Source organism: Eschrichtius robustus, chromosome 10 (assembly GCF_028021215.1).
Source record: "Eschrichtius robustus isolate mEscRob2 chromosome 10, mEscRob2.pri, whole genome shotgun sequence".
Lineage (NCBI taxonomy): Eukaryota > Metazoa > Chordata > Mammalia > Artiodactyla > Eschrichtiidae > Eschrichtius > Eschrichtius robustus.
Window position 1 is genome coordinate 7,630,298 of NC_090833.1, and position 18,660 is coordinate 7,648,957.

The 18,660-nt window shown below is 58.1% G+C and overlaps 1 protein-coding gene across 1 annotated transcript; it reads right to left on the bottom strand.

Moving 5' to 3' along the window:
• Positions 1 to 33: 33 nt before the first annotated feature.
• Positions 34 to 18,390, bottom strand: SLC27A4 (solute carrier family 27 member 4). The gene is made up of 13 exons (XM_068552413.1): positions 18,302 to 18,390; positions 16,815 to 16,981; positions 14,773 to 15,167; positions 13,342 to 13,500; positions 11,830 to 11,899; positions 11,631 to 11,722; positions 10,701 to 10,810; positions 10,222 to 10,431; positions 9,926 to 10,052; positions 9,234 to 9,371; positions 8,936 to 9,100; positions 8,698 to 8,844; positions 34 to 6,151 (listed from the first exon to the last, which is right to left on the bottom strand). The coding sequence occupies exons 2-13, from the start codon at positions 16,973 to 16,975 to the stop codon at positions 5,994 to 5,996; spliced, it is 1,932 nt and encodes a 643-aa protein (XP_068408514.1). The 5' UTR covers positions 16,976 to 16,981; positions 18,302 to 18,390; the 3' UTR covers positions 34 to 5,993.
• Between the last annotated feature and the right edge of the window lie 270 nt (positions 18,391 to 18,660).

Genomic DNA, 18,660 nt, shown 5'->3' on the forward strand with positions numbered 1-18,660 from the left:
CAACACAGCCAAAAATAAATAAATAAATAAATAAACAAATAAATAAATTTATTTAAAAAAACCAAAAAAACTTTCCTGGCTGCAGTGTGGAGAACGTTTGGGGGGGAACAGGGAAGGAGATAGGGAGACCACTGCAGCCTGTTACAAAAGCCCAGGGCACAAAAGGGGTAAAGTGGATCTCCCAGGGCATTTAAACCACACTTCCAAAATCGAACCCAGCATTAGTAGAGTAGGTGGGGTAGCCTGGTGGTTAAGTGTGGATATAAGGATGCAGTCATCACTAAGAGCTGCCGGCTTTACATCCAGGTCCCACCACTTCCTACTGTGTCTTTGGTTAAGTCCCTAACGTCTTTGTGTCTCAGTTTCCTCATCTGTAAAATGAAGATAGTAACAGCCCCCATAGGGTTGTAGTCAGAACTAAGTGAGTTCTTGGCACAGTGCCTCGCATCCTAAGACAGGCTCCCTGTGTTTCCCATCTCAAGGATACCACTGCCATCCACGGAAACACCTCGGCAAGACACCTTGGACATTGTTCTTAATTCTCTTCCACACCCAGACAGTCACATTTGGACTCGTCTCCTTGTTAAGCTGATTTTGCAACCCCACGTTCTTCTACCACCGCCACCCCCATCACCTCTCACCTGCACCTGCTTCTCTGGGCTGCCTGCCTCCCACTCCCTCCCTCTGGCCTTGGCTTCCTTGTACAGTTCGACTCCACAGACAGCCCTGAGCGCCTTCAGTGTATCAGGCACGGTTCCAGGGCACTGGCAAAATGAGGGCAAATAAGACACAGCCCTGGTCCTCGAAAAGCACAGAAGAATCCTGTGGTAAATGGAAAGGCCCCAGTGGAAACTGTGGAACTCAGTTTCCCCAATCTGTAAAGAAGGTTTTGGGGCCAAATGATCTCTTAAGGTCTTTTCAGCAAAAATATTCTAGGGAATTCCCTGGCGGTCCAGTGGTTAGGATTCTGCACTTTCACTGCCAAGGGCCTGGGTTTGATCCCTGGTTGGGGAACTAAGATCCCACAAGTTGCACACTGAGGCATTTAAAAAAAAAAATATATATATATATATATATATATGTTCGCACACATGCACACATGCACACACACACACACACACACACATACACTCTCACATATTCTATTTCCACCAGCTCCTCCAAGGGCTGAGCTCTAGAAACCTTGCCTGATTCATCCTAGAGCCTTAGCTCATAATAAAGAGCTTTATACATCGTAGAGATTTGGTAAGTGCTTGCTGAATGAGTTAATGAATGAATGCATGAGTGAACACATATCAATCCCCTGCTCAAAGTCATTTAATGTCTTCTCTTTGCCAACAAGGTAAAGGCCTCTGATTTTAGCCCACCTCTATGAGTTGAATATCCTCTAACCCTGTGAACCGCTGCCTCCTGAGGCTGGAATGGGAAAGCTAAGGAGCTTTTGAAAAGCTTCATCCATTTGACAAACATTCATTGAGCACCTATTAAGTGCCAGTTCCAGTGCTGGTGCTGGGAACACAATGGTGAACAAAACCAAGGGGTTCCTGCCTTCCTAGGGCTGATGTTTTGGAAAAGACACAGATGTGAAAATAGACCACACAGTGCAATCAGTAGCATGAAGGGGGAACACGGGGGCCCGTGGGAGCTGGAGGAAGACCCTGTCCAGCCCTGGGGTTAGGCAAGCCTTCCCAGAGGATGTCACATCGAAGCCCAAGTCCCAAGGAATTGTGGGAGGTGGAGGTGGGCAGTAGAGGGCATGTAGGGAGGCCAGAGGAGTGGGAACCCTTCCCACATTTCAACAGGCAGGGGGGCCTCCAGTTTCTCCTGGCAAAGCCCCAGAGACTGGGAGCTCACTTCTCGGTTAAGTCAGCCCACTCTGAATGCCTGGCTCTCATTCTTAGAAAGTCCTTTCTCCTGACCCCAAGCCTACCCTACTCAACCTCCTAATTAGTAACAATAACAGTTTAACATATTATACTCATTCAGCAAGTACTGACCCCCACTCTGCCTCTGCCAGGAGCTTCACATGCATGACCTGATTGATGCCTCACAGGGGCTACTATTAGCGCCATTTTTCAAATGTGAAAACTGAGGCTGAGAACCGCTGACTTGTTCATGGACCCCTACGTGTCAGGCCTCGACCCCAGGTTGTTGTGCCTTCAGGATCCCTGACCCTCACTGCGTCCTGTTGGGCTTGGCTCACCCAAATGCCTTCCCCTGGGATCCACGCAGAAGAGGGGCTTGGGCCCCAACCCCATCCCTCCAGCAGGCTGGCTAGCCGGGCGTTGGCCTCCATCCCCTCTGAAGCTCCTAGGGAGACAATGGCGGGGTCTGCAGGGGAGACGAGGGCGCGGGGGCCCCCCTGCCCGCTGCCCTTTGTCTCCCCGCCTGCTCCCCTCGTGCGCCCCGGGAGGCTGGGAGGCGCCTCTTGCAGGCTTCCACCTCCCATTCTTGTGCTAATTGGGTGTCAAGCTGAGATCAGTGAGAAAGAAATCCGCCCCGGCTCGGGTTAAACTGCCGCCAAAGATGAGGGCTGAGCCCAGAATATCATTAGGCCGGGAGGAAGCAGGGCCCCCTCCTCCAGGGGAGGGGCTGGCCACGCATTCAGGCCCCTTTGAAAGTCACTCAGTCGCCCCTTCCCTTGCCGCCAGCGCCTCAATAGGCCCCTCAGGGGTATTTAACCTTCTTCCCAGGGATTGAAAGTGATACACCAAGCACTGGCCTGGGCAGCCACTCGCCTGTCTAAGGGTGGTAGGACCTCTGGGACGCCCAAGGCAGGCCCCTTCCAGCCTCCCCGGCCCAGCCTGCAGATGGGAACACTGAGGCTCTGGGAAGGGGGCTTGCATCCCAGCACTGTTATGCACAGGCCCTGTGGTCTGTGGAGAGACTTAGCTTCTCTGAGCCTCAGATTCCTCATCTGTGGAGTGGGGATAAGAATTGTAGCTGCTCTGTGTTACGGATTTAATGAAATAACGCACATAAAGTGCTTGGTCTCACGTCCTGCACATAGGAAGTGCTCCACACGCAGTGGCTGTCAGCAAGTCGAAGGAAATGGGTTTGGCCTGATACAAGGATTACCTAGCTGAGCTCCCAGTCCTCAAGTGTGCAAGAAACGCCCACAAAGGATTCACTCTGCATACCTTGCCTCAACTCTCCCCCCAGCCCCACCGCTGCAGCCTCACTGCCCTTCTTTCATCTGCCCTGCTTGCCCTTCACTGCCCTTCACCTCCAGGCCTTTATGTTTTGTGGCTCCTTCTGTCTGGGCCATTCTTCCCTCTCCTATTCTTGGATGACTCTTCCGTGAAAAGCCTCTGTGACCATGAAACACGACTTCCTCACCTCCCCCACACGCCGACCAGGGCTCTGGGTTAGGGTGCAGCTAAGCACACACCCTTTGCTTCTTGACTGGCTAGGCCCCTCTCCTCTGCCCCCAGATAGTGGGCTCCCTGAGGGCAGATCTGACCATGACCCGCCCCCCTGCACAGAGTAGGGCTTTAGCATCTGCTCCGTTGATGTACTTACACAGTGCTTTGTAAACTGTGAAGCACTATGTAAATGTCAGGAAATGCCCAGTAAACAGTAGCTATCATTAACTTCACAAGCATGTATTGAGCACCGACTTGCAGGCCTGGGGGATGACTCACACAGCTGTGGTTTGGGATGACCAAAGGCAGACAGGAGAGCTGCAAGGCCCAGGGGCCCACCAGCCCCGTCCCTTCATGGAGGGGCTGGGGGCGGGTGCTGGTGCAGAAGTGGGAAACAGGCCTAGTCTGGGGTCTTAACACCTCAACACTGCTCCTTTTTTCTTTTAACTACCATGTACTGCGCAACTATCAGCACCAGACCCCGTGCTAAGAGATTTCCAAGCACGATCTCATTACACGTTCACAATTGTCCCTGGGTAGGGATTCCTAGACCACCATTTATGGGAGAGGAAACTGAGGCCTAGCCTGGCAAATGGACTTGAACTCAGGCCTGACTGGCTCCTGAGCAGGAGCTTTTAACCACCACTCCATACTGCCTCTGGGTGACTGTGTTCAACCAGGGGAAAGGAGCAGGGACTACTGGGGGACTCCTTCCCGTCGGAGAGCAGTCATTGCTGAGGGTTAAAGACAGGAAGCTTCACTGTCAGCCAAGTCCAGCCCCTTGGGAGCCTGATCAAAGGCCCACCACAGAGTCCTCTGGGCTGAGTACCGCTGGGGGTGAAGTGGGGACTTGCACTCCCTCCTTCCAGCTTCCCTTGGCTGAGCTCCAAAGGCTGGACTGGATTCTGCAGGAGCCGTGCGCCCTCCGCTGGTCACACTAGGGCACTGCAGCCATGCCTGCCACTCCCAAACCCCACCCGCACCAGCCTCGCTCTCCAGAGGCTAACTCCAGTGCTGCCTCCTCTTCTCCCAAGAGTGGCACCAGACTCTACTGTCTTTCAAAGGTCACTCCCCCAGGAGGCACCTCAGATTTCTCACCCTGGTCACCCACCACCCAGTCAGCTGCTGGCCTGGGGTGTGGCTCACAGTTGGCTCCACAAGCATGCGTGGAATGGAAGCTCATCTGGCTTTCCTGCTGCCTTCTGCATCAAGGAGGCAGCCGAGCAGCGGGAAGGGCGAGGGGCTGGGGCTGGCATTCCAGTCCCCACTACTTGCTATGTGACCTCAGTCAAGTGACAGACGGTGCTGAGGGTTAAATAGTGAAGATGACGCCCTGGGGCACACACGCTGCCTGCTGCCCTGGCTTGGGGTGGACCCCCTTTCCATTGGGCTGCGCATTTGCAGCCTGCGTTCGACTCCAGGGTTGGGCCCTAGGGGACAGCTGGCCCTCCGCTGGCTCTGCTGACAGCTCTGGAAAGACTGCTCCAGGAAGCTTTCCTAGACTCCACCCAGCTGGTTAGGCAGCCCTGCTCTGCCTTGCACAGCACCCCTGCCAAACCCCTGGGAAAATGCACCGCTGGCAGAAGGAACAGCATGAGCAAGGGTCTGGAGATGGGACCCTGTGCTGGGCTAGGGTTTCCTCCCTCTACGGCTCTGAACAGCCCTTTCCTCATACTGGCTCCCTTTAGCTCTCTGAATCCTAACTGATCATTCCCTTGTCACAGAGAAGACAAAGTCACTTGCCCAAGGCCACAAGCTCATAAGTGACACAGCTGGTTTAGACTCTCAAGATCATGCTGTTAAAACACCCTGCCAGGCTCAGGTGGGAACTGCCCCCCCATCTAAGATAACCTGCTATATCCCTCAGTCCAAATGAACGAATGAATGGAGGAGTGAGTGAATGGGGCAGAAGTTGGGGCCTGAGCAGGCTGGGGTGAGCTCAGGTGGCATGCACACAGGCAGGGGGAGGAAGGCAGAGTTTATTGGCCCCTGAGCGCCCCCCACCCCTTCTCCTTTCATAGCCAGGCCAGGCCGGAGACGGAGGAGGTGACAAGGACAGACCCACAAAGACCGAAAGGCCCTGCCTGAGGAACAGCGAGGCAGGCACCCAGAGAGAGGAGGATGAGAGGGGTGCCCCGTCCAGGCTGCTGCTACAGCTCAGTCCCTCTCCTGCCCTCCTACAGGCACCAGCAGGGCTGAGGACGCTTGAGTGGCTCCAGGGCCTGGATCTTATTCAGACACCTGATCCACGGCCACCGCTGCCCCCACCCACTCTGCTGGCTTCCTGAGTCTGGGGGCTTCTGCCCTGGTCCCATTTACAAGCTGCCTGTTCTCCGGCGAGTGCTTGGTGACCCTCCACCTCCCCTGTCCTGCCCTAAGACATCATCCTGAGGGGCCCAGAGGCCCCCTGAAGACATAACGTGGAGATGAGGCTTTCACAGAAAGCCTCAGGGGGAGGGGGAGGCGGCAGTGAGTCCCTTGGCAGTTTTGAGGGGTGGGGGTCGGCACCTTGGGGTTGTGAGGCCAGGCCCTTCTTGCTTTGGTCTGGCTTTGCCCAGGAACCCTCTGGGGTGGGAGCTGGTGCTCTGGGTCCAGCATCCGGTGGCCCTCAGAGGGACTCGGGGCAAATCACAGCTTCTCCTCGCCCGCCTGGATGCGAGTGTAGGCCTCTCGGTCCAGAGGGACATAGCGGCCCTTCCGGGCATCCAGGTAGAACAGTGGGTCTTTCAAAACTGTTGGGTCAAAGCCCTCCTTCCGCAGGTCTGTCTTCTGTAGCTTGAAGGTCCCTGAGGGAGGGAGAAGACAAGGGGGAAGAAGGGTCAGAGGGTGCAGGGCAGAGGCCCGAGCTCTCGGAACCCGCCCTCCCACCAGGGTTGAGGAGGGGCAGAGGAGGAGGGCTGGAGAGGACCCCGGAAAGGGGAGGCGTGGGAGGAAGGAAACAGCCCTCTACAGTTTGCAAAGGCTCCATCCATTACATTATGTATCACTCCTCAGAGCAGCCCCGGCAAAGGGGAAGGGGCCAAGTTACCCACCCCTTTTTGCAGACAGGGAAACGGAGACCTGAAGAAGAGAAGCTATTCGTTCAGGGCCACATGCTGAGCGACAGCAGAGTGAAGACCAGAACGCAGGTCTTCCCTGATAGCTCCCTTTCATCTGAGCACCGCCCAGGTACAGACGTGATCTCATGCAATCTGCACATCAACCCCAGGGGCAGGTGCGCAACCATATTCTATGGATTCTAAGATGCACAAGATTTCAGATTTCAACATCTCTGAAATAGCTCAATTAGTGTTTTCCCCCCTAATAGTATGTAATATAAATGATGCATCTTTCAATCAACGGTATTAGCCCCTCTACATATATGAGAAGACTGAGGCTCAGGGGCACGTCTCTGAGCCAACGTCACACAGCTCGTAGGCAGTGGAGCTGGGATTTGAACCCAAGTGTGATAGATGCCAGAAATGGCTACAGCTTCTCCCCAGGTACTCCTCTGCCGCGTGGACTGGCCACTTCTCCCAGCAAGAGATGGAGTCTTTCTCAACGGCTACTTGAATCCAGACTGGCCTTACAACTGGCTCTGACTCATAGAATGCGGAAGAGGCCATGTTGTGGGTGGTCTAGGCCTCAAGGGGCCTTGCAGCTTCCATCCCCACCCTCTCGGGGGTGCCCTGAGACCAGTCTAGCCTCTGAAGGGGGAGAAACCACATGGAACAGAGCAGAACCACCCCAGGAAGGGCCGCTTAGACCGGCGCTAAGTGGGTAGTCACTGGCCATATGTGGCTATGCAAATTTAATTAAAATGAAATGAAATTTAAAATTCAGTTTCCGTGTCACACTGGTCCCACTTCAAGTGCTCAACAGCTACCTGGGGCTGGTAGCTGCCGTGACGGAGAGCGCAGAGCGCGGATAGAGCACACTGCCATCACCACCGTTCTGTGGACATCACTGCAGAGCCAACCAGCCGGAAGCCCCACGTGAGGGAGGCCCTCTTACACCCGATGGCACTATTTGACCCTAGATGGGGCCGACAGAAGAACACTCAGCTGAACTTAACCCCAAACTGCTGACCCACAAATTGTGAGCAAATAAAATGGCTGTTTTGAGTCCTAAGTAAGTTTGGGGGTGTTCTGCAGCAAAGCCTGTCTGAAGCCTGAGGTCTGACAGCAACCTGTCCCTCCTGGACACAGAAGTCACAGCGGCTGCCCAGCCCTCAGGGAGCTCGCAGTCTCGGTTCTGAGCGCAGTACCAGTGTCCGCGTCCGACCCTCCCCAGAGCTTCAGGTGTGCCCAGGGGCCACGTTAGTCAGGGAAGGCCTTCCATCCAGGCAGGGCTGACACGATGCCGCCCTGGGGGTGGCCGGGCAGCCGCGGCCCCGGCTGAGCAGCCAGGGAGAGGTTGAGCAGTGGGGGGAGCCAGGACAGGCAGCAAGGACTGAGGAGAGCGGAGGGGAGGTTGGGGCATGAGCCTCAGAGCTTCCTGCCCAGAGAAACTCCCGAGAGGACCGACAGACAGAAGGATGGCACCACCCCGCCGTGTGCCAGTGGACCCACCACTCGCCCCTCCCCTCTTTCGTCTCCCCCTCCCCCTGGGCCACCTGCAGCCTCCCCCAGCCTCCACACAGGACACGAATCTGACCAGGTCACTACCTTGCTCAAACACTTCTGTGGCTCCCCACTGCCCCCGGTATAGTCCAAGCCCCCCTCCCCGGCCCACAAGGCCCCTGCCGCCCTCGCCATCCCACCTCACGCCGCTGCCCACCCCTCACTGCTCCAGCTTCGGGGGCCTCCTTTCATTCCTCTAGCAGCCAAGCGCCTCCCTGCCTCAGGGACTCCGCACTGGCTGTTCCCAGAGCCCGGAAGGCCTCCCACCCCCACGAAGTCCTCCCCCCCCCCCCTCGGGTCTCCGTTGAAACCGCACCTCCTCAGGGGAGCCTCCCAGTCACCCCCCAACCCCCTCATTCACTTTCCTGTCAGTTTCATCTGCATTCCATTCTTTATCTTTGGAATTCCTTATCCTGTCGCTGCCTGCCCTGCTGCTCTAGAAGCTCCCAGAAGGCACAGGTCCTGCCGGAATTCGTCACCTATACCCCCAGGGCCTAGCACAGTGCCTGGAGCAGACTAGACACTCAGTCGGTATTTGTCCCACTGAGAACGGATGCACCCTCTCTCCCTGAAGGCTGGGTCTGCTCACAGGTAGGTCAGGTTACCAACCACTTGGCAAGGCTGTGGGTGAAGAGAAAACGACAGGCACCCCAGCCTCTCAGAAGGACCCAGGAAGGGGCCTTGGCCTGGCACCTGTGAGTTGGAGCTGGGGTCAGGGGGTGGGGACAGACCTGTTTTGTGCAGCTCAGGCAGGAAGCGCAGGAAGATGGGGCGGGCGTACAGGGGCAGCTCCTTCTCCAGGAGCTGGGCTAAGCGCTCCAGATCACAGCTGCCGGAGGGGCTGGCCACAGCGGCCATGCCGGCCCGGCCCTCGTTTCCTGGGGGTGGCAGAGTGGACGGTGAGCGGCTGGCGATGGCCCCTGCGGCCCCTCCGCACACATGCCCGGCACCTCCCACCTCCCTGGGTACCTGGCACCTCGACGCCATACACGGCCACGTCGGCCATGGCCAGCAGGCGGCTGAGCGTGCCTTCCACCTCCGTGGTGGACACGTTCTCGCCTTTCCAGCGGAAGGTGTCCCCCGTGCGGTCCCGAAAGTACAGGTAGCCCAGCTCGTCCATCACCAGCACGTCGCCTAGAGAGGGGCTGGGTGAGGTGGGGCCCGGGGAGTCCCGGGGAGGTGCTCTCGGAGGGTGGCGAAAGGCCCCTTCAGTCCTCTCCCCCCTCCCCAAGGGGCGGCAAAGGCCTAGGGAGAGGTGCCCACCCACCGGTGAGGTAGGCCTGGTCCCCCTTCTTGAAGACATCCTTGGCGATCTTCTTGTTGTTGGCGCCCTGGTTGAGGTAGCCGTCAAAGCGCCGCAGGGGGTCCTGCTGCATGATGGCGCCCACCAGCTGGCCCGGCTCACCTGTGGGCAGGGGAGGCGGGGTCAGACCCGCCCTGGGGTCTCTTTCACACCAAGTCCGCCCTGCAGCTGTCCACAGAAACGCCCACTTCTCCCCGCCCCACCCCGGGAGCCCTGAGGGCAGGGAGCGTCTCGGTAAGTCTGGTCACTGAACAAATGCAAAGTCAGACAAACAAATGAAAGGGTGGTCAAGCCCTATGTGGACGGCCTAACCAGAGCCAGCACTCCCCGGGCCCTGGCTCTGCTTAAAGAGCTTTACATTCCGTGCCACATGGACTCCTCAGGACAACCACGTGCAGGTGAGGGACTCAGGCACAGAGCTGGGGGGCTGAGGCAGCCTGGGCCCGGGGTCCACAACACGAAAGTGCACCAATAGACTGGGTGGATGGGACGGTGACTGAATGGATGGACGGATGAAGAAATAAATGCCTGGCAGCCTTGAGAGAAGAGCTGACTTCTGACTGCTGATCAGGATGGGGCTCCCCACCCACCGGCCCCATCTCCCTCCTGAGCCAGCCCCTCCCACTCTGACCCCCAACTGCAACCCTAGGGTAGACCTGGCTGGCAGGGAAGGCAAATGCCATCAGGTCCCCGGATCAGCTCCATGGTGTCCTCGTTGACGCGAACCAGCCGGATGGGGTACACGAAGGACAGGATGCGGCTGTTGAATCCACAAGCCCCCACCTGCAAAGGCCGAGACTTGGGCCCAGGTGCTCCCACCAAGGGCCTGAAACTGGACAGTTTGGGGGCTGGGAGGGCCCTCCAGCACCCACACTCCCACACTGGAACTCTGCTCTCCCCTCTGCCACCCGTGCCTTCCGTGGTCCATCCGCGTCCCCAACCTGGGCCGCACCTGGCCGTCGAAGTTGCCCAGGCTGCAGTTGCACTCAGTGGCCCCGTAAAACTCGGCCACCTGGGGAATGTGGAAGCGGCTACAAAAGTTGGTCCAGATGGACTGCCGGAGGCCGTTGCCGAGTGCCATGCGCACCCGGTGCCGGTTTTCCGCCTCCCGGGGTGGCTGGTTCAGGAGGTAGCGGCACAGTTCGCCAATGTACTGCACGATCTGGGGATGCACTTGGTGTGAGTCTGGGCCCCTGAGGCTACTCTTACTTCACTGCCCCCCAACCCCCCAAGCCCCTACCCCTACTACCCCAGGGGCCGGCTGTGCAATCCCTTCCCTCTCTGGGCCTCAGTCTCCCCATCTGAACAATGGGAGTGTTGCCCCAAATAAATGGCTGGCTGCCCTCAGCTGTAAGAAAGATGTCCCTGGGTAGACCTGGTGGGAGGGTCACGATGGGACAGGGATGCTCATCCCTTTCCCCTCTCACTCACTGTGCAGTTGTATTTGATACAATCGTCCCAGAAGCGGGAAGCTGAGAACTTCTTCCGGATCACCACCGTCATGCCATGGAGCAGGCACTGCCCGATTCCCACAATGTTTCCTGAAGGCAGAGGGGTGGGCCTCAGAGGTCAGGTAGACAGGCGACCCTTCCCTCTAGAGCCTCCTCTTGTACAGCCCAACCTCCTCAAAGGCTCTTTCCCTTTCTCTCTCCTGTCCTGTCCCTCCAACACTAACTGGTCATATCTCTCTCGCCAGCCAGACACCTTCCATGGCTCTCCAGTACCTATAGGATTGAGTACACACTCCTTAGACTGTCCCCTGAGGCCTCTGGAGCTGGCCCCAAGCTCCTGCTCCCAGACCCGTAAAGCTACCATTCAGCCAGGAGGCACTGAGCTAGCCCGCCTAGCTTCTGCACCTCACATCTGCCTGCCTTGGGTGCACCTCCTCCAGGAAGCCTTCCAGGCCATCACTGGGCTCTTCCCTTGAACTGAGCTCCTGCTCCCTGCCTCTCCCCACACTCAATGCCATTTCTTGTACTAAGAGTCAGGGTAGGGTCCCATCATTCATCCTGCCCCAAACACACACACCCAAACCCTAAGCACCTTGAGGGCAGGAATTACATTTATTCCATCTCTGTCTTTCTAAAAGCTCCTAAGACCAAGCAGCTCCTAAGACTGTGCATACCTGTGGAAGTGAACTGAATGGTCAGACCAGCCCAGGTGCCCTGCGGGACACAGCCATACACACCACTTTTGCTGGTGTGGCCACTTTCATTCAGAGATCAATGCCCACGTCTGTATTTGAACCCAGATTTGACTCCAAAGCTCAAATGTTTCTACTTCAACATGCTGCCTGCCAAGAAAGGTGGGGCTTCCAAGACTCTGGGGGTGCTGGAGGCTGAGTGGACAGGCCTGGGATACCTGCAGAGTGGTAGAGGGGGAGACAGTCGTAGATGATGTCGTCGGGCCGCATGCGGAAGCCGTAGTACACCAGGGCAGCCATGCGGTAATACCTGGGAGGGCAGAGGGCCAAGGGCTCTGTGGGCCGCTGGAAAGGCAGGAAGAGTGGCTCCGAGGCCCCACCATCCCCAGGCCTCCCCCCAGGGCAACTTCCCCTTACCTGCTGTGCACCACGATGGCAGCTTTGGGCAGCCCTGTGGTGCCTGACGTGTAGATGTAGAAGAGCTTATCTGAAGAAAACAGACACAGGAACGGCTGTGAGAGGGGGCATAACAGGGCTGGGCACAGAGTCAGGCAGACGAACATCTGTAGGTGTACATCACTCAACACCCACTCCCATCACACCTCCTCCAGAAAGCCTACACTGATGACCCCAGGCACCACTCTGCTCTAATGCTGCACTGCATACTTCAATGAACTTTTTCTGAGCCCTCGCTCTGTGCCAGGCCTGGGGAGACATCAGTGACTAAGATGAGCACAGGCCGTGCCTGGGTGGAGGTGAGAGCCAAGTGGGACAGGAAGATGAGGACATGGGTATTTCCAATACTGAGCACAGAGTGTTGGGAAGCACAGGGCCTGCCAAAGCCCAGCAGCAGCACTTGACCCAGGCTCCAGGGAGGGGAGGTGCCAGGGAGGGCTTCTTGAAGGAGGTGATGCCTACTGCGTGGGGAGGGTTAGCTGCAGGAAGCCGGGTGCAGAGGTAGCTTTTGCACCACTGACCATTTCTGTATTCCCCCACTGCCAGGACCAGGGATTGTCATGTTACGGTTTCTGTATGAGGTCAGCCCCACCAGGCTGGAGGTTTTAGGAGGTCAGGAATGCCGCTGCATGTTATATAGTAACTATCTCACGTTCTCAGGGTGCATGCAGTATGTCAGCCCTAGGCTTGGCACCAGGCTCAACCAGCCAGAGTCCTGCCCTCAAGGAGCTTACAAAAGCACCCAGCGGACCAGATCCACACATGGCAGAGGTTAAACGATAATGACGATGACGGCCAGTTACTGAGCACTTCCGGTCATACCCTGGCTTTCCACTGGACCTTTTCCAACCCTCAAACCTAGGTTCTGTTGCCATCCCCAATTTTATGGCTCTGGGAACCGAGGCTCAAAGGGCAGCTCAGGTGTTCAGGGTCATACATGGGAAGCAGTAGAGCCGGGATATGAACTTGGCCCAGGCTCTGAACCCCCAGGCAATGCTGCAAGCCGTGGGCTCCACAAGGCAGGCTGGAGTGGACAGGAAGAGAGGTGAGAGGGTCTGGAAGGCTGCCTAGAAGTCGGGGGGAGGCAGCCCAGAGCAGGGAGGGGATCACAGACCAATAGGGGCCTGCACTGAACAGGCGGTGGGTGACTATGCAAAGGGTCTCGCCCCTGGTCCAAGCCCAGCCCAAACTCAGGCGAGGCAGGTTCCTGGGCTCCACGTGACCCTGCACATGTCAGGCGTCAACGAAGGCTGTTCAAGAACTGTGCTTTGTGTGCCGGGCACTTTCACACACATCAGCTCATGCAGCCTTCGTAGTAAGCCCAGGATTACTGTCCTCATTTTCCCGGACAGAAAAGGGAAGTGACATGACTCACTCCAGGTCACACAGCAAGTTTACAGAAGAACCCAGGCTTGAGGCCACTGCTCTGTCCCTGGCCATCTTAGAACCCCCCTGTGGGGGTGAGGGGCCCACCTACGAAGCCCTTGTTGGGGCAGCTGGGCAGGTGCTTAGGGGCATCTTCTAGCAGGGGGTCCAGGTGCTCCGCGCCGGCGGGCACTGCGCTGGCCTCCCAGGGACCGGTGCAGAAGAGGCTGACGGAGGGGTCCAGGTTGGCACAGATCTCAAGGACAGCTGTGGGGGAAACAAGGCAGATCAGCAGGCAGACCAGGACACCCCGTGTTCCCAGAACCTCTGCTTGTGCCGGGGCTGAGCATGTCCTCAGGGGAGGCTGGCTGGGTAGGGCAGAGAGATGAGTGAAGCACCTGGGACCTCGTTGTAAGGAAGATGCTGAGAGGAGCAACGGCTCCCATTAGCTGCTGGCTAACTACGCTACGGGCTCTTTACATGCATGCTCCTGCTCACACACCCCAGGAAACAGGTACCAATAACAGCCCATTTTACAGATGAGAAAATTGAGGCTCTGAGAATGGGAGGGATTCACTCACAGCTTGAATGTGCTGGAGCTGGGACTCAAAGCCAGCTCTGTCTCACACCAAGGCTTACGATGGCCCTACCCACTGTACTATGCTAGTCTATGGGGGACTGGTTAGGAGGGAGGAGTGGGGGTCAGAGGCCGGCAGCCCTCCAGCCTCTTCAGAGGGTGGGAACCTTCTCTCAGGCTCTCCTGTGCACTACACATGTCCAGATACTCACCCGCCCTGAGCGCAGGCCAGTCTGGCCCACTCAGCCACAACTCCTCTGGCTTCCTCTTGACTTGTCCCTCTCCCCTCTCCCTGTTGCATCTTTCCTCCTCCCCTTTCAGCATCTTAAGCACCTCTCCTGCCCATTATCCCACAGTCACAGCAGCATGGGGAGAAAGAAGAGGGACACTGTGGTCACGCCCAGGATCAAATCCCGGTTCTGTCACTTAACAGCTGCGTGGCTCTGGGTGAGTGCCTCATGCCACTCTCAACCTCAGTCTCCTCATCTGTAAAGCCAAGATGACAATCTCTACCTCACCAGGCTTAGTGGAGATTACAACTGCTTTCGTAAAGCCCCAAACTCACCACGTGGTCAGTGCCCAACGTGGCAGCCAATAAACATAAGCTCTGCAGGAGAGCAGGGAAGAGATTCTTGTTCCCATTTTATAGATGAGGCCTAATTAGTCACAAGAACAGTCACCATTATGCCTGAGGGGTCACCCAGCATCGGCCACTTTGTTAATGCTTCAGGTCAAGTGTCTCCCTGAAAACAGCAGGAGGCAGGTGCTATGGTGAGGAGACTGAAGCACAGGGTCTCAGTCGGGTCTCCAGCCTACCAGAGGCAGAGCCCAGGCCATCTGACTCCAGGGCCCATGCCCTTAACCGGTGAGCCACACAGGCTCCCCCAGGGCTGGAGGGGGTGGGGGGGGGTGTGGCAGTCCCGTGGGACTCCCTGCCTATCCCCTGCCCCTTCGGGGCTCACCTGGGGCCATCTCGCTGCCGAAGATGAGGGCCCGGGCCTGGGAGGCGGTCAGGCAGTGGCGCAGCGCGTCCCGCCGGAGGTTGGTGTTGATGAGCGCTGCCTCCACGCCCAGCTTGGCCATGCCCAGCCACAGGCCCACAAACTCGTTGCGGTTCTCCATGAAGAGGGCGACCACGTCGCCCGAGGCCAGGCCCCGCGCCTGCAGGAAGTTGGCCACGCCGCTTGAGTAGTCATCCAGCTGGCAGAAGGTCCAGTGGGTGTCCGTGCCCTCGAAGATCAGGGCCGTCTTGTTCGGGTGGCGCTGGACCGTGGAGGCGAACAAGATGGGCACCGTGCGCCGCTCCCGCAGGTACTGTCGGACCTTGGCCTTCACCTTCAGGAGCACTATGCCGCCGCTGGGTGTGGGGCGGGAGAGGGATGAGCGCGGGAGCTGTGACTGCTGGGCTTGGGAGTGGGGGTCCGGAGGCCCTGGTCTGAGCACTTGTGACACCCCTTTCCCAGCACCTGTGTGCGGGGCAGCGATACATGCAGCGGCTCACCTGATGCTGCACGATAACACCAGGGACCCGATGATAACACCAGGGACCCGATAACACCAGGGACCCGATAACACCAGGGACCCGGGCGGTTACTCCCTCCCCGGTACAGAGGAGGAAACCGGTGCCAGGGTTTGCCCTGGGCTTTACGGGTGGAACGTGGCAGTGCTGACATTTGAACCTCAGTCCTGTCCGGCTCCAGAGTTCAACTCCTAGCACACTCTAAGCTCTGCTCTGAGTCTGCTGCTCTGTTGGGGACTTCCACGACTACAGGGCCCCAAGTCAAAGTCCAAACTCCTCATCCTGGACCTCCCACACCCCCGTTATCGTCCCTCTCCCCGTAACTGCCGCAGTGAAAAAGGACGAGTTTGCGATTTGTCCCGTCTCCCTTCCAGTGAGCCCAGCAAGGTCCACCTGGTTCACCATCTTGCCCCCGGGCGCTGCTCAGTGCCAGGCACAGGGTAGATGTTCAATGAGTGTTTGTGGAATCACTTGGCAACATCCTCCTTTCCTGCCCCACCCGTGCCACCTCTGACCCCTGAACTCTCCTGGCCCCCCAGCCTCTGTGCCTTTGCTGATGCCGTGCCCTCTGGCTGGAATCCCCTGCTCCCACTTCCTTGAGGCGACTCTCAAGTACAACTGCTTTTCCTCCAGGAGGTCTCCTCTGATTCCCCAGGGCCCGGGCCTGAAACCATCTCCCTTTGTTCACGCTCCCACAGCTCTCTGCTGCGACCACCCTTCCCGCAGCGGCCACTCGATACCTCCTTTTGCAATCAACTCAGATTGACAAATGCCGAGCCACCTGTTCTGGGTGTGGGTCGGGGTGCTGGGCACTGGGATACTACCGTGATCAAGACTGCCAGGGTCTCTGCCCGCATGGCACTGCCAGTTTAGAGATTGACTGTGTGCCCTTCTGGTCTCCCTGACCAGTCTAAGCTTGGCCCAGGTCTGGGGCTGCCTCATTCCCCTCCCCACCCCAGGCCCCAGAGTCAGCTCAGCACTTTTCACAGAGAAGGTGGCAGCAGGTGTTTCTGGTACAGGATATCCCCATGAACCATCCCTGACTTTCTCTGGGAAGCAGGTTCTCCCTGACATGATTCAGGGCCTGCTCTAGAACTCAGTGCCCTCTCAGACTCATGCCAGCCGGAGGACAGGGCCTTCTCCACAGGGTTCTTCTTCACCCTCTCACAAGTTATAGCATGTTCTCGGGACTCCTTACAGATGTCTCCTCAACACGCCTGGTGTTTGATGTATGTCCCAGGCCCCCAAGTCTGCTCCAGGCTAAAGAGCACCAAGTTAAGGAGATTCCCTGGGAGGAGACTTTGACCTTGGCAATGGAGGTACCACATACTATTGCAAGGGGAAGGGTGTGGAACAGAGACTGCTGCTTTGGGGCCTGGGTGCCCTGTGCTGGTAGAGGCCATAGGGTCTGGCCTGGGGAGATTTGGGGGATTAGGAGCCCAGCATAGTGTAGGAGACCCAGGAAGGGTTGTACCAGGTACTCACAAGACATCACGCCTGATGGTCTTGACAAAGACTCGGACGAAGCGCCAGCCGCCAGACCCCAGGTAGAGGAACAGCAGGGAGAACCCTACTTGGGTCCAGGGCAGTTTCAGCACCAGCTTGGAGAACAGCAGCAGCCCCACCAGAGACGCCCGAAGCAGCATTGTGGCCTGTGGGCACAGGGCAGTCAGTGGACCCAAATGCCTGGATCCCCTACCTCCTGGCTCGGGCAACCAGGCCACTATCATCTCAAAGGGTTAACCTGTAGTGAGGCCATATTGAGTAGGGTAGCTGAGGACTGGGTCCCTTTCCGGGGCTGTTGGGAAGGGTCAGGCTAGAGGCATGGGACTTGAGGTGAGGAGTTCCAGGGCTGAGAGTCAGAGGCTGGGTTCTAGCCCCTAAGTCCCATCTCTGCCTATGACTCTCTGAATGACCTTGGGTAAGTCCCTTTCCCACTTCAGTCCTTAGTCTTCCCCTCTGTGCAATGGGTGTAATGAGAATTGCTCTCAGAGGCCCTTCCAACCAAAAGAAGACAGTCCACTCTCCTGACATCCAGGATCCCAACCAAAATGCCTTGAAGCGGGTATTGACTTGAGTGCCTTGGGCTCGACTCCCCACCCAGAGACCTACGGAGTTTCTGTGGATGATCAGGCCAAGCCACAACACCCAAAGGGGCAGCTTCTTGAGAAGGGGCCCTGCTCAGTCCCTGCCCATAGGCCCAGGCAGTGCCATGCCTCTGTTGGCCCACAGAGGGCGATGGAGAAAACAGGTGAGAGCCTGGAGGTGCCTGAGAGGTGACTGCCCAGAGGGGAAAGGTGATTGAGGGAGAGGAAGAGGGGCTTGAAGTCACCCCCACAAACACACTCAGCAAGCCACTCAGATGAATCTTAGGGGATTGGGGCTTAAGGGGAGAGGAACAGCTGGCAGGGCTGAGATTAGGACTCTTGGACTCTATTCCTGGTGCTTTACAGACTTGCTCAAGGGGTTAGCAGATGGGACTGTTTTCCTTCAGGTTCTCCTGTTCCTGCGGAGGGGCTGAAGGTCACGTCTATGAGGTAGCCTGAGATTCTCCAAGCCAGGACGAAGACATGGTCTGGACCACAGGGAACCCTTACACCATCTCCCCCTCCTCCACACGAAAAGCAAAAGCCGGGAGGGGGACCGAACCAGCGCCTCCAACTCCAACGCCAAGGGTCTCCAAGGTCCTCAGACCTCTGGACTCCCAGAGCCCGCCAGGGCAGAAGGCAAGGACCCGTCCCGGAAGGCTGGGGGATGGGACGAGGAGGGAACGGGATGCCCAGATCTCCCGGACCCCGATCCCGGGTCACTGTGGACCGTCCTGACCCCCAAAAAAGCCAGGGTAGCAGAGTGCCCGGCAAGGAGACAGCAGCAGGGCGCGCCCCCCACCCCAGACCGGTACCGCCACCTCCCCCGGACTCGGCCGGGCACATTCTCCCGCCCGGGGACCCATTGTCCTAGCCTGTGCTCACCTGGTGTCGGCCCCGCCGCGGAGCACGCAGTCCAGATGCGGCCCGGCTGCTGTAGCAGAGTGGGGAGCGCGGGGGGCATCAGCCGCTCCTGGGCGCGCAGAGCCGAGTCTCAGCAGCGTTTCGGCGGCTCTGCGCCCTACATGGCCCAGCAGCTCGGCCGGCCCCGCCCGCCCGCGGCGCTCCTCCCCTGCCCGTCTCCCGCCCGCCTCCCGCAATCCAAACCCGCTGCGCCGGCCGGCAACGCAGCCTGCCGCGCCTAGCCCAGGGTGAGCACGCCGCAGAGCTGGCAACGCCGCGCAGCCACCGCGAGCCCGACGCCGCCCGACCCAGCCCGTCCTACGCGCGCGACGGCCCCTGAC